The sequence below is a fragment of the Sceloporus undulatus genome, unplaced genomic scaffold (genome assembly GCF_019175285.1).
Source record: "Sceloporus undulatus isolate JIND9_A2432 ecotype Alabama unplaced genomic scaffold, SceUnd_v1.1 scaffold_16, whole genome shotgun sequence".
NCBI classification, from domain to species: Eukaryota; Metazoa; Chordata; class Lepidosauria; order Squamata; family Phrynosomatidae; genus Sceloporus; species Sceloporus undulatus.
The window spans coordinates 4,333,686-4,346,038 of record NW_024802938.1 but is presented as its reverse complement, the minus strand read 5'-3'; the positions used below and the strand labels follow the sequence as shown (position 1 = coordinate 4,346,038).

The 12,353-nt window shown below is 39.1% G+C and overlaps 1 protein-coding gene across 1 annotated transcript in view; it reads right to left on the bottom strand.

The window, feature by feature from the left end:
- Positions 1 to 8,040, bottom strand: part of LOC121917396 (elongation of very long chain fatty acids protein 4-like) — a 29,056-nt gene extending 21,016 nt beyond the window's left edge. The window contains exons 1-2 of the mRNA XM_042443339.1: positions 7,932 to 8,040; positions 6,410 to 6,493 (exon numbers count right to left, since the gene is read on the bottom strand). Coding sequence (XP_042299273.1) covers positions 6,410 to 6,493; positions 7,932 to 8,040 — 193 coding nt within the window. The remainder of the gene's footprint in view (positions 1 to 6,409; positions 6,494 to 7,931) is intronic.
- Positions 8,041 to 12,353: the final 4,313 nt, after the last annotated feature.

Genomic DNA, 12,353 nt, shown 5'->3' with positions numbered 1-12,353 from the left:
GGTATAATTAATTCTCATCTTTAATAGTTTAGTGAAATATTGCAACAACAAGATGACACAGTGAACAATACTATAATGGACAAACGAGTCATCTTTTTCCCACTAGGAAAAACTTACTCACATTCTGTATTTAAATGTGTTTTCAAACTTGCCAGCCATCCCACCTAAGCAATTGCTTCTTTCAGTAGAATATATATTGTGTTTAAGATTGACATTTAAATTGCTGGCTGTTCTGGTGTTTGTCTCAGTTAGCTTTAAACAGTAAACTTTTTGTTTTAATACTGCTTCTCTTTTATTACCACATCTATCACAAGTCTTATTAGGGTGGCATCGTTTCACATGATAGATACTTTGGAGTAAGTTGAACCTTGGCCACATTCACATTCTGTTCACATTCATTTTCCCTGTAGTGTCGCTTCTTCTCAGCCTCTATTGCCGCTTCTCTAATCAGTGCTTTCTGATTTTGTGAATACTGAAAATAAGACTTAACCATATCCTTTTCCATGCTCCTGAGAGTCCCTCCTTTGTCCTTCTTTTCTCCAGAGGCAAATAAAAGTCAACAGCAAACAATAACACAAAACCCTTCCTGCTTCCTGGGAGAAAAAGTCACTTTATGCTCTCATTATCCCTCCTAAGGTTAAAGGGATGCTACTTCAGTTCCATGATGGAAGAAAGTTATGAGGTAAAAATGTAACAAGCAGATGCTAGAAACAAAGATTTTTAATCCAGTATGTTGCTTTAGTAGTGTGCATCTTCTGGCCACTAATGCCTTGACTAACAGCATTGACTAACCTATTGAGAGGTCAAGAAAGTTGACAGCCATTTTATAATACAATTCTATAAATTTAGTAAGTTCCATTGTTTTCAGTGAGAGCCAGTGAGTTGTATTGATTTGAAACTTGGACTAAAACTCTGGACATCATGATTTGAATCCCCACTCAGCCACAGAAACCCATTGGGTGAATGTGGGCAAGGCAAACTCTCTCACCCTCTGTGGAAAGCAAAAGCAACCCCCATTTGAACAAATCTTGCCATGAAAACACTGTGACAGGGTTGTCTGAGGGTTGTCATAAGTCAGAAATGACTTGAAGACACACAACAACAATACAACTGTTTTAAGTGACATTTAAGTGTTATAAGTGTTATAACAACAGTGGGGAATCCTCTTTATGCTCAAAGGCCAACTTCATTTTCATTTAAGTTCTCAAAGGTCAAAGGCAAAAGGGTGGAGTAAAAAATAACAGCATATTTTAGCTCAAAACTCTTAGTTTTAATCTTCGTACATTTAAGCTTCAGGAGAAATATATCAATCTGTGGACAGGGAATCATGCAAAAGCTGGGAATCTGCCAAGGATGTTGTTGTGGGGCACAGTAATCTGAGGAACCGCAAAGTGTCAGATTGGGGCTCCAAAATGGTTGGATCCAGTCCAGAGGACTGAGATTACCCATCCCTGTGTTTCATTCAATTATTCACTCATGGTGTTATTTCCTGTCTCTCAGGGCCTCCAAGGCAGTGGATATAGGATTGCAATCTCGTCCAGCCTCTTTTGACAGCTTTGAGGGAACTGGCCTCCTACAGGAACCCAGAAAGCTTCATAAAAAGAAGAGAATGAAACCTTTTCTCTTTGTTGAATGGGATTCATGTCTGGCAAATTAATAACTAGGAGAGCTCACTGTTTCCCAATGAAGGCCTCTGACCCTTCTGCAGCCTTCTCCAGTTCCTTCAGATATGTTGGATTACAGTTACAACAGACTGGCTCAAGGTTTATTGGAACTGTAGGCCTGGTACAGACTGCTGGAAAGCAACAGTCTGGGGCTGATTTTAGGGCTCGGAGTTGCGGAGTAATGGCATTGTCCCGAGCCCTAGTGTGTGGCGGTAGCACCATCATGGTGGCCTCCTGTCCACACGGGGCACCACACTTCTGTCATCGATGCGTGACAGTGGGCCAACCTTTCAGTGGGTCCTTTTTGCTGTGGAGGGAGGCCGTGCTGTTTGGCTGCTGCAGTGTCCCTCAAGAGGAAAAATGGGTACTGCCAGCCCACCCTTTTGGGGCAGTCTGCCGAGCACCGTAGTCTTCACAAATCTGAAGGGATTCAGGTTGGGGAAGGCTAGTCTCCACAAGTGTATCAAACCACTTCTGAGCATTCCTTGCCTAATAAAATCTTGCCAATAAAAGTTGGCAGGTGACATGAAGGCACAGCACACACATGGGGACACCCTATATGATAGTTAAGGCATTCTGGATCTCCTTCTCACCCTTTTAAGATGATGAAGCATGGGAGTTTCCATTTAATTCACATCGCTATACAGCAGCCTCACCAAACGGATGTATACTACTGTCTTCCACCTCCATTTAACCATTATAAGACAAATTTGTAGTCTGCCTAATTTCACCTTTCCTAATATTTGAAAGAGCTACGAAAAATAGGAATAGACCACAGAAATCTCTAGTTTTCATGACACTTTAAGAGTTCCCTCCTCAAGCACAAAATAATCACACCCCATATATGACATCAAAACAAAATGAATGCAATTATAACAGTTCTTTATGCAATATAAATAATACATTTCTAGCATTTAAAAAAACCCAACAACCACCACCTAGCATGATTCCTCCTGTCCAGAAGCAGACTTCCTTAAACACAGGATTCCTGAAGAACAGTTTGATCATCCCAAAGAGTCAAACAGAATGCACAGCTTCTACTACTACAGAAAATTAGGATTTGTGTGCATATGAGTATATGGAAGTTCAATTTTTGCTGACCATCCTATTTCAGCACCACAGTGCCTTCAGAAATATATTCTGGTTTGGACTCTATTTTGCCCATCCTCCAATAGAATGCCACCTGTCAATGAGGAATGAATCCTCCCATCCTCCTAAGAATCCACATCTGAGGTCAGGGATGAGAAAATTGTACTGTGGAAGTAGGTTGATAGCTTTCTGTTCAGCCACTATCCCCAAATATCGTTTAAAGTTGTTTATAAACCTAAATTAAATGAAGTGAACTAAAACAGTATTTTGTTTGTTAGTGCACTTAGGACATGCACAGTAGACTGGAGGGGTCAGAGCATAACTACCAAAGCTACTAAGATCTAAACCTTTCCAAATGGAGTCTCTGAGCAGGCACAATAGACATTTATGTGAGGCACAGAGACCATGAAGAAGAACCTGCTATTCACTCGTGAATTCAACCAGATGTGCCTAAAGTTGACAAAAAGACATTGCACTTTTCTCAATGGGCATGTCTACATGGGCCAATTAAACCCATGTAAATCCTTCCACTCTTACCATGACCTGTCTTCATGATGCAGGGCCAAATCCTTGATTTATCTTGACAGTCTTCACAAAATGAGGCCAGTTTCACACCAAATCCACCTTTACTCCCCCCCCCCCCCAACTGCTGTAAAAACCCCTTACTTTTTGTTCTGAATTTGCAGGAAAATCTGGAGCACTCCATAGTGATGCCAGGCAGTTATCTACATATATGTCATGCTATGCTCCTGGTGCCACTGCCACTGACATGAATTGCTTCCTCTAAGGTCACAACAAGTCACCCAGCTATGTGATAGTTCTGATGAAAGTTGGCTTTATCTTGTCTTGGGAATTAACACTGACATGGTGCAAGTGTACAGCACTAATTTCTTATTTGCAATGATGTGTGTGAGATAAAGAAACCAACCTACACTGGGCCTTTGGTATCCACTGAGGTTTGGTTCCAGGACCCTCCGTGGATAACAAAATCTGTGGATGCTCACGTCCCATTAAATACCATGGCACATCAAAATGATGTTCCTTATTTAAAATGGAAAATCAAAGTTTGCTATTTGTAATTTACAGTGTGTGTGTGTGTGTGTATTCAGGCTGTGGATGCTTGAATCTGTGGATAAAAAAAATCAGTGAATAAGGAGGGCTGACTGTATTAGGCTATTGGTGTGCAGTGGATCCCCTCTAATATATATTAGGAACCCATAGTTCATCTATACATTTTAGACTCCTTCTCTGCTTTTATTTTCATTTTCCTCTTAAGTGCTTCCTGATGACCTGGTAGGAATTGCTTAATTAATGTCAAGAAATTTAGAGGCTGCATCCAATGCTGAGATTCTGTCAGAAGAAGGAAAGGGGTGACCTCTCCTCATGTCAGACCTCTGTATTTCAAAATCCATGTCTATAGGTGTGGGAAACCAACTTTTGAGATGTATGGAAGGCTACAGGTAGGTGAATGACACAATACTACTAGTGGAAAACATCATGGACTTAGAATAATTACTAAGGAAGGTCAAAGAAGAAAGTGCAAAAGCTGAAATAAAAACAAAAACAAAAATAATGACCACAGAGGGCATATGTACATTCAAGCTAGACAATGAGGAAATTGAAATAGTAAAAGAATTCCTGTACCTTGGATAAAACATCAATTGGGAATGAGACTGCAGTCAAGAAATCAGAAGAAGATTAGGAATGTGAAGGGCAGTGATGAAAGAACTAGAAAAGATACTAAACAATAATGATACACAACGGAGCACTAAAGTCAGAATTGTCCAAGCCATTCTATTCCCCATCACCATGTACATGTGAATGCTTGACAGTGAGGAAACTGGATAAGATGAAAATCAATACATTTGAGATGTGGTGCTGGAGAAGAGTACTGACAATACCATGAACAGCCAAAAAGCATCTCCCTAGAAGCCAAGATGATCAAACTGAGGCTGTTGTACCTTGGAGACATCATGAGAAGTCAGGACTCATTAGAAAAGACAATAATGCTAGGAAAGGTAGAAGTTAGTACAAAAAGAGGAATCCCACACACCAGATGAATAGATTCAATCAGGGAGGTTGCAGACCTGCATTTGCAGGACTTCAACAGAGCAGTGGAGGACAAGGGGTCTTGGAGATGTCCAATCCACAGGGCCAGCATGAGTCGGGATCGACTCAAAGGCGATTAACAACAACAACAACAACAACAACAACAACAACAACAGAGAGGAAGAAATTAGAAAGTTTTTTGACAAATGCCAGCTGAACACTGGCTTCAGATCTTTTGACATTGTGGAGTTCTCTATACCTTGGTAGTTTTAACATTAGACTGTATTTTTGGGATGTGATACTAAATTAACCAATTTTTAATGTTGTACTAGATTCATGCTGAAATTGGTCAAACCTATGTTTGCACTGGGATTCTAAAGCTAGACTGGAATAGTAGGTTGATACTGTCAGCACTAAAAATACAGTTAAATGAGCTCTGCTTTCTCTTCTGCTTAGTGGTCAGTAAACATGATTGCAAAGCTTGGGAGAGAAAAAAGTTGCTACCATGCCCAGAATGCTCTAGCCAACATGGTCACTGATGCTACTGGGTATTCTATGAGCTGTAGTCCAAAAAGTTATTTTTCCAAGCTCTGGCATGAAATATTTGTATCTAAATATTTGTATCTGAGAATACTGACTGGATAACTAATTTCATAGATAGCATCTTGAGAAATTAACTTTCGCTAATACCAAATATATACACAATTGCTTCATTTGAAAATTACCTTTGCCTTTGCTGGATTAGCATAGACATTGTGACTAAATGCCACAGTGGATTAATGCATTTGGCTTTCAAATTTTAAAACCCAGATTCTAATTTGACCACTAAAAAAAAAGTTGCATTCATGATTGCGGATTTATAGTTAATTTAGAAATATACTGTACCAGCAGCAGTAAGGAAGAACAGGCATAGATCTTCCTCAAAATGTGGAGAATTAATCATGTGAAAAAACAACTATTTTTTAATTTAATTTATATAACCATGTGCAGTAACAAGTGTTTTAAAAAGTACTAATACTTTCTGGTTGCTGAGCATTTTATATATGGACTATTAGAAAACTGGATTTCATTTCAGGGTAGAGTCCAAGTAATATTTTTCCTTTGATGGAATAGTATTTGTCAGCAGAATCGATTCTCTCCTTCCTTAAAGTCACACAACATTACAAGCCACCCTCAATGTTCAGTACAATTAATGAATATGTTTGTTTAAAACCAGTGCATAAACTTTAAATTCCCATTAATTTCAGTGGGAGAAATTTAAGCATGCATGTGAAGTTTCCCAGATAAAACAGATTAGATCTTATTATGCCAGATCTAAACTATGATTGGATCCTAACTATGAATTGTATCTTCAGTATCCTTTTCATCTGTACTTTCTTCATACCAACTTTGAGAAGCATTTTATTTTTATTCTTTAAAATACTCTAGTTCTTGATAATGCTCATATATCATGTGAAATAGGTATTTCTTTAGTTACATTTCTATATTAAAAAACAAAACAAAACAAAACAAATTAATTCCTCAGCTATAAACCGCCACTCACTAATTCATCTGGGGAGCCTTACCAAGTATTAATAGCGATGACTGCTATTTTCAGCGCAACTTACAGGGACAATCTAGCACATCCTTCTGTGCAATCAGCATTAGTTCTTTTGATGTCTGCAGTTGCATTACTAAGAGGGAAACATTTGCTGGAGGAAAAAAAACGAACCTTTATAGCCATTTCAGAGAATGTTTTTCTCTGAAATTGTATTCTGTTTTAATCTATTGCTTAAGTACCCTCTACTTTTGATACTGCATAAAGAGAGTGTACATGTATTTTTCTGTCACTCACAATTACTTCTATTGCAACACTGAAAGATCTTTGGTAATTAGGGAGCCATTACTCTTTCTTGTGCTAATTAACAAGGTTTGTATTTGCTAATGACAAGGAAAGATTATGAAAAATTACTGAGAACTGCTGATCCCAGGATCAATTAGAAATTCACAAATCCAGTCACACAAATCCAGACAATTAGTACATGTAAATATTCACAAATCTAGACACACAATCTACAGATGCTTTATGAGGCTTTAGGTAGCATATTTTAAATAACCTTACATATGTTTATATTAATTTAAACCATTAAACTCCAGAATAAATGGCCATGGTTCTATATAAAATAACAAATGACAAACATTTTCATTTTAAATTATAGGCTCATCCTGTACTGAGTAACTCATAGTACAGAGTACATATTCCATTTATTAAATATTTGCAGAACCAGCATACTGTTTTTTTATACTAGAGTCTATAAACATGATAAATGTTTGCTCCTAATAAGAATGTCATCTTCACATTTGGCAATTCCAGCATAAAAAGTGTAGAATATTTAGAATGACTAGGCATGATTGCCACAGAAAATGTGAACCTTCACTATAGGTGAGCATGCCTATTTGTTTTTTGGGTTTTTTAATAAATGATTTTCAGTTTAACACACTTTAAAACAACACTGCAGCATTTAAAATACTAACAGATTAACTGTGGAATATGCCTTCATGAAGCAGAGTCTAAGTTACCAGATGCAATGTCATTCTCAGTTGGTAGATGTGTGCATGTGAAACAGATAGATGCGCATAAAGAGGCTGTGTTTGGCCATAAACTAAACAGTGGTATTATATTTTTGGGGTTAGCAATTTATGACAGAGCCATACAGGTCTGGTTCCCTTTTCTCCTCTGACACAGTTCCAAGGAGAAGATAGGAAACTTCTGCTTCAGTTTTAGATTTTCCACAATGGAATTAAACCTCTGAGTCCTAACTTGTGGTTACTATTGTCTGGGGTTAGTGAAAACAACCCATCGTTGGAAGTGGCCAGTACTTTCCTTTTCATGTACAGTGGGCTCTTGGTATCCACTGGATTCCAGCCCCCCTTTCTGGATACCAAAAGCCATGGATGCTCAAGTCCCATTAAAAACAATGCCATAGGAAAGGGGTGCCCCTTATATAAAATGGCAAAACCAAGATTTGCTTATTGGAATTTATATTTTAAAAAATATTTTCAAGCCATGGATGGTTGAATCCATGGATTAAAAAAAAGATGGGGATATGTGATGCCTAGGTGTGTGATAGAACAACCCATTTGAGATACATTCCAGCAGCTCCTGAAGGCAGTGCTGATACACCTGTTGTACAGCAAGTTCTAGCTTGAGCAACAAAACAGCAGAACGGAGGTGCTCATCCTGAAGTTTAGGCTTCATTGTATGTTTGTTTCACAAAAGCCATTTCAAAGGAACAAGATGAAAGAGAACTATTATTATGGATGTATCTGGTTTTGTAGAAGTAACAGGAAACCACTGCAAACCAAACTGCAGAATTTAACAAGTATCTGAATATTTGTAGGCATAATGGAAAATGCAAAAGGATAACAAAGAGAAAGAATGTCTAGTTTCAGCTGAAAGCAATATTAATTCTCTTTTAGAATGAAGACCAAAACCTTTAAGACAAAAAGTGGGCCTACACTGGCCAGAAGGGTGGGTCTAGATTGGCCAGAGTACACTGGAACCAATACTTTGGGCTGCCCTCAGACTATTCTGGTCCCCAAGCTACCCTGAATTCCCATTACTAGGGCACTCCGGAGCGATGCCAGGTGGTTGTCCACACACACGTCTCTCTCTGCTGCCTGCTGCCACCAGTGCTGGCACAAGTCACTCCATCTGAGGCCAAAAATGAGACACTTAGGCCCAATACAGATGGGCCTTAAAGCACGTAAGAAATACATGCTAGGGTTGCCTTGGGGCATTGCTTACAGACGCCCCGCAACCCTAGTACTTATCTGGTACATTAAAATGGTGGCACCATGTACACACGGGCTCTGCCATTTTGACACGACAGACGCTTAGCGTCCACACGTCACAGCGCACTTGTGACATCACGAGTGTGCCAGAAAAAGAACTCACTTTTTGCGGGTTCTTTTTGGCCGGCGGGAAACTGTGCAGTTTATCCACTGCAGCTTTCCCGACGGCGGAAAAGGAGGCACCTTTTTGGGGGGGTCTGTATCCTGCCTTAGTGTCAATCACATGGCTAGGCACCTTGTTATGACCTCACAGGCAGTGATCTTCACCAGTGATGGTGGCAGTGGGCAGCACAGAGAGACATAGTGTAAACAGCTGCTCAGCATTGCTCTGAAGTGCTCTGGATTTTCTGGGAAGATCCAGAGTAAATTATGAGTTTGTAAAATTTGGCTTAAGGAAGGGGTGTCCCGGATTCGCTGTGGACCTGCCCTTCCCAACATGAACACAGTCTGCAGCCAAAATAGGCATCTTGTCTTACACTGTGTGAACAGGGTGATGTGATAGTGGCAGGAAACCTAAACAAATGGCCCTTGCAGACATGTCCAAAATATTCATATCTTTTCTCCTACTGAATTATTTCTAAAAGCTATGAAACAGGTAAACTTTTATGTAAGGCTACAGTACCTCACCATCATTACAATTCTTGGTCTTGGTTTCCTTTTCTTCATTCTGTTAATGGGAATGAGTATTTTATTTCCATTTAGCACTATAAAAGACCAGAAGGGACAGAATAATTTTCTTTGTTTTACTAATGTTGATGGATTTTCCTGTTTTTCCTGTGTGCTTGTTTTCTATTAGTCCTTCAAAACTTGTGAAAGCAAAGTGGTCCCTTATAGTTCAAGACCTCATAGCTCCATTTCCAAGGGTGGAGGGAATGAAAGTAAATTCAATTTGTAATTATTTTCTGGGGAAACCACCCCCCTTGTATATCAGACATGACATTCCTATGACAAGGCAAGTTATAAATGATGCATGTTATGTTCCAGAAGTGACTTTCAATCTAAAGAGAGGGATAATACTTCATTTTTTTTTCAATTGTTCTAAACATTTCTATCCCCCTCCCCCCCAAAAAAACCCTGGAAAATGGGTTGATTCACTCCTCCTCATGGCTTAAAAATATCCAGAAATTTTACATTTCAAATGAAAAGCAATTTTGAAATTAGTATGGTGTCACAGTAAGAGGAGAGAAGGTGAATATGCAGTCACCTAGATACTACTGAACCTCATCCCTCACCATCGGATGTGCTAGCAAAGGCTTGTGAATGTTGTCCATACATTCTCCACCTCTGGAAAAACACATTTGGCCAAGATATGGAGAAACAAATATTCAGAACTGCCCTCAACTATAAAATGTGTTGGGTGGCATTGGCAGACCATCATCTGCAGTAGGGGTTCTGAACCAAGACCGGGATTTGTCTGATGGCACTTAGTGATGACATAGAGGCCCCACTGATGTTATACATTGGTGTCTCATTAAGCAAGAGTCAGTAAGTATCAACCACAGCTGCATCATTCAAGTAAACATCTACAAAAACATTTCTCTGGCTGAAAATTACTTTTCCCAAGCTCTGTATTAAACAGCAAACAACCTTTTACCAGTTGTTTTTAACAATACAATGGTAATTTTAGACGAACCAAACACACTTTTCTAAGTAAAAAGAAAATCATGGGAGGAATAAGAAAAAGGAAAAGAAAGAGAGAAAGTCAAAGACTAGAGAATGAGGGAGAAGATGTGTAAGAGATAGTTTTTTTGTGTGTGTGGAGGGAGGAAGGAGAAAGAGCAAGAAACAGGGAGAAGTGAAATCCAGAACTGAGAAAGAAATGAATCAATTGAGCTCAGGAGGAAAATGGAATTTGTGCCAGGCTTTTTGCAAACTATGGTGCAACCCCACATCAACACAAAAAAGAAAGCTGCAGCCATTTACAGTAGGGTGTGGAAGGTAGGAACATAACAGGGAAAGTTAATAATAAGTTGTAGGGAAGACAAAGCAGCAATCCTGTTTTACTATATTCTGAGATTCCTGAGTGTGAGGCTGATCAAAATGTCCTCACATTGATCTCACCCTCCCACTGCACTTTGTTGCTGGCCCAAGTTTGAGAAAATTTGAGAGGAGGAGGGAGCAGGGAGGAAACAGACAGGAGATAGACTACAGCTGTCTGAAGCTGGGGAAGGGGGCAACACCACACATTTTTAAGCATCAATATTCTTTTCAAAGCAGTGCTATTGCTCTGTAATTCCTTTCTCTGCCCTGAAGTCTGGGAGCAAGGACTTGAGAACTCCTGGAACTCCAATCTACAGAGGTGTTACCATTCAGAAATCTGGTTTGTGCTATTTGGAGAAAATGAGGGCTGGCAATATAGCAAAATTATCACACTGACCACATAGGAACTACAACTGCAGCGGGAGAATCCCCTGAGCTGACTGTCACTCAGGTTATATTCCTGTCATGGGAAGAGGAGATGCAGTTTTTGATGTTACCTTACTCCCTGTAACTATTTAAGTCCTCTGGATAGCTGTTTGTAAAGGAAAAAAATATTATATTTCTATCTGCCATCTCTACAAAATGACAACATTCAGTTAAGCACAGAATTTTGACAACAGGTTATTTTTCTACAACAGTCTAGGGTACTAAAAGTAGATTTTGCAAATAAAGCATCTTCTTTATCTTACATATATACAGTGTTTCTGAAGCAATGTATGAGAATCCAGTAACGGGGCCAACAAAGTAGTGTGTGTTTTCTAACCACATTACCACACTACCCTCTTATAGTGCTGCTACTCCACTTTTACTGTTCTGACTGCCTCCTGTTGCATTCTGGAGTTTGTAGTTCAGTGAGGCCTAGGAGCTCTCTGGCTGAGGAGTCTAAATACCCCTCTTTAAACCACAAATCCCAGAATGCAACAGGAGGCAGCCAGAACAGTTAGTGGAGTAGCAGCGGTGTAAGAGTGTACAGGTAATCTAGCTATAGACTATCAGCAAAGTTTTGTATTCAGTACCATACAAAAGGACTTGTATCTATGAAAGAAATCCCATGAATCCAAATAGATATGTGGAATTACAAGGGATATAAATATTCACTTATTTCATTATCATATATATGAAGAAAGCTTCAGAAGCTTGCTCTGTGCTAGACAAGAGGCTATGTGCATTTTCGAATGATTTCTTTTACATTTCAGGATACTGGGGGGAATAAACATTTATTAGAGGGGGAATTGTACCTTATGCATAAAACTTTAGAGCTGAGAATTATATTTTGTGCAAAAGTGTTTTTTGCATTTTTTTTCTCATGAAAAGTCCCCAAATGCAAAAACAATCTTGTATGGCTCCCAGTATGGTGCTAAGACACCCTTTCACACTGACAATGAGAGAATTTGTGACTAATGTTTAGTCCCTAGAAATTTCACATGACTATAAAGCTGTCCGATGGTGAAAGTCTTAATTTACAGTACAGAGAGGCGATATAGTGACTAGCAGAACAATGGCAGTGCTTTATCCTCCCTCAGTGATGTTATGACATAGCCAAATCTGACTGGCTAGATGTGATCATGGTGTCATGATGGTTCAGACCATACCCTTTGAGTTAAAAAAAAAAATATTATGCAGATGCAACCAGTTATTGGGAGAACCAAGGGTGGTGAAAATGCAAAAATGGGAAATAGTAAGAATGGATCCTTCACTATGGTACAGTGAAACTATATTTTAAAAAAGTGAAATGCA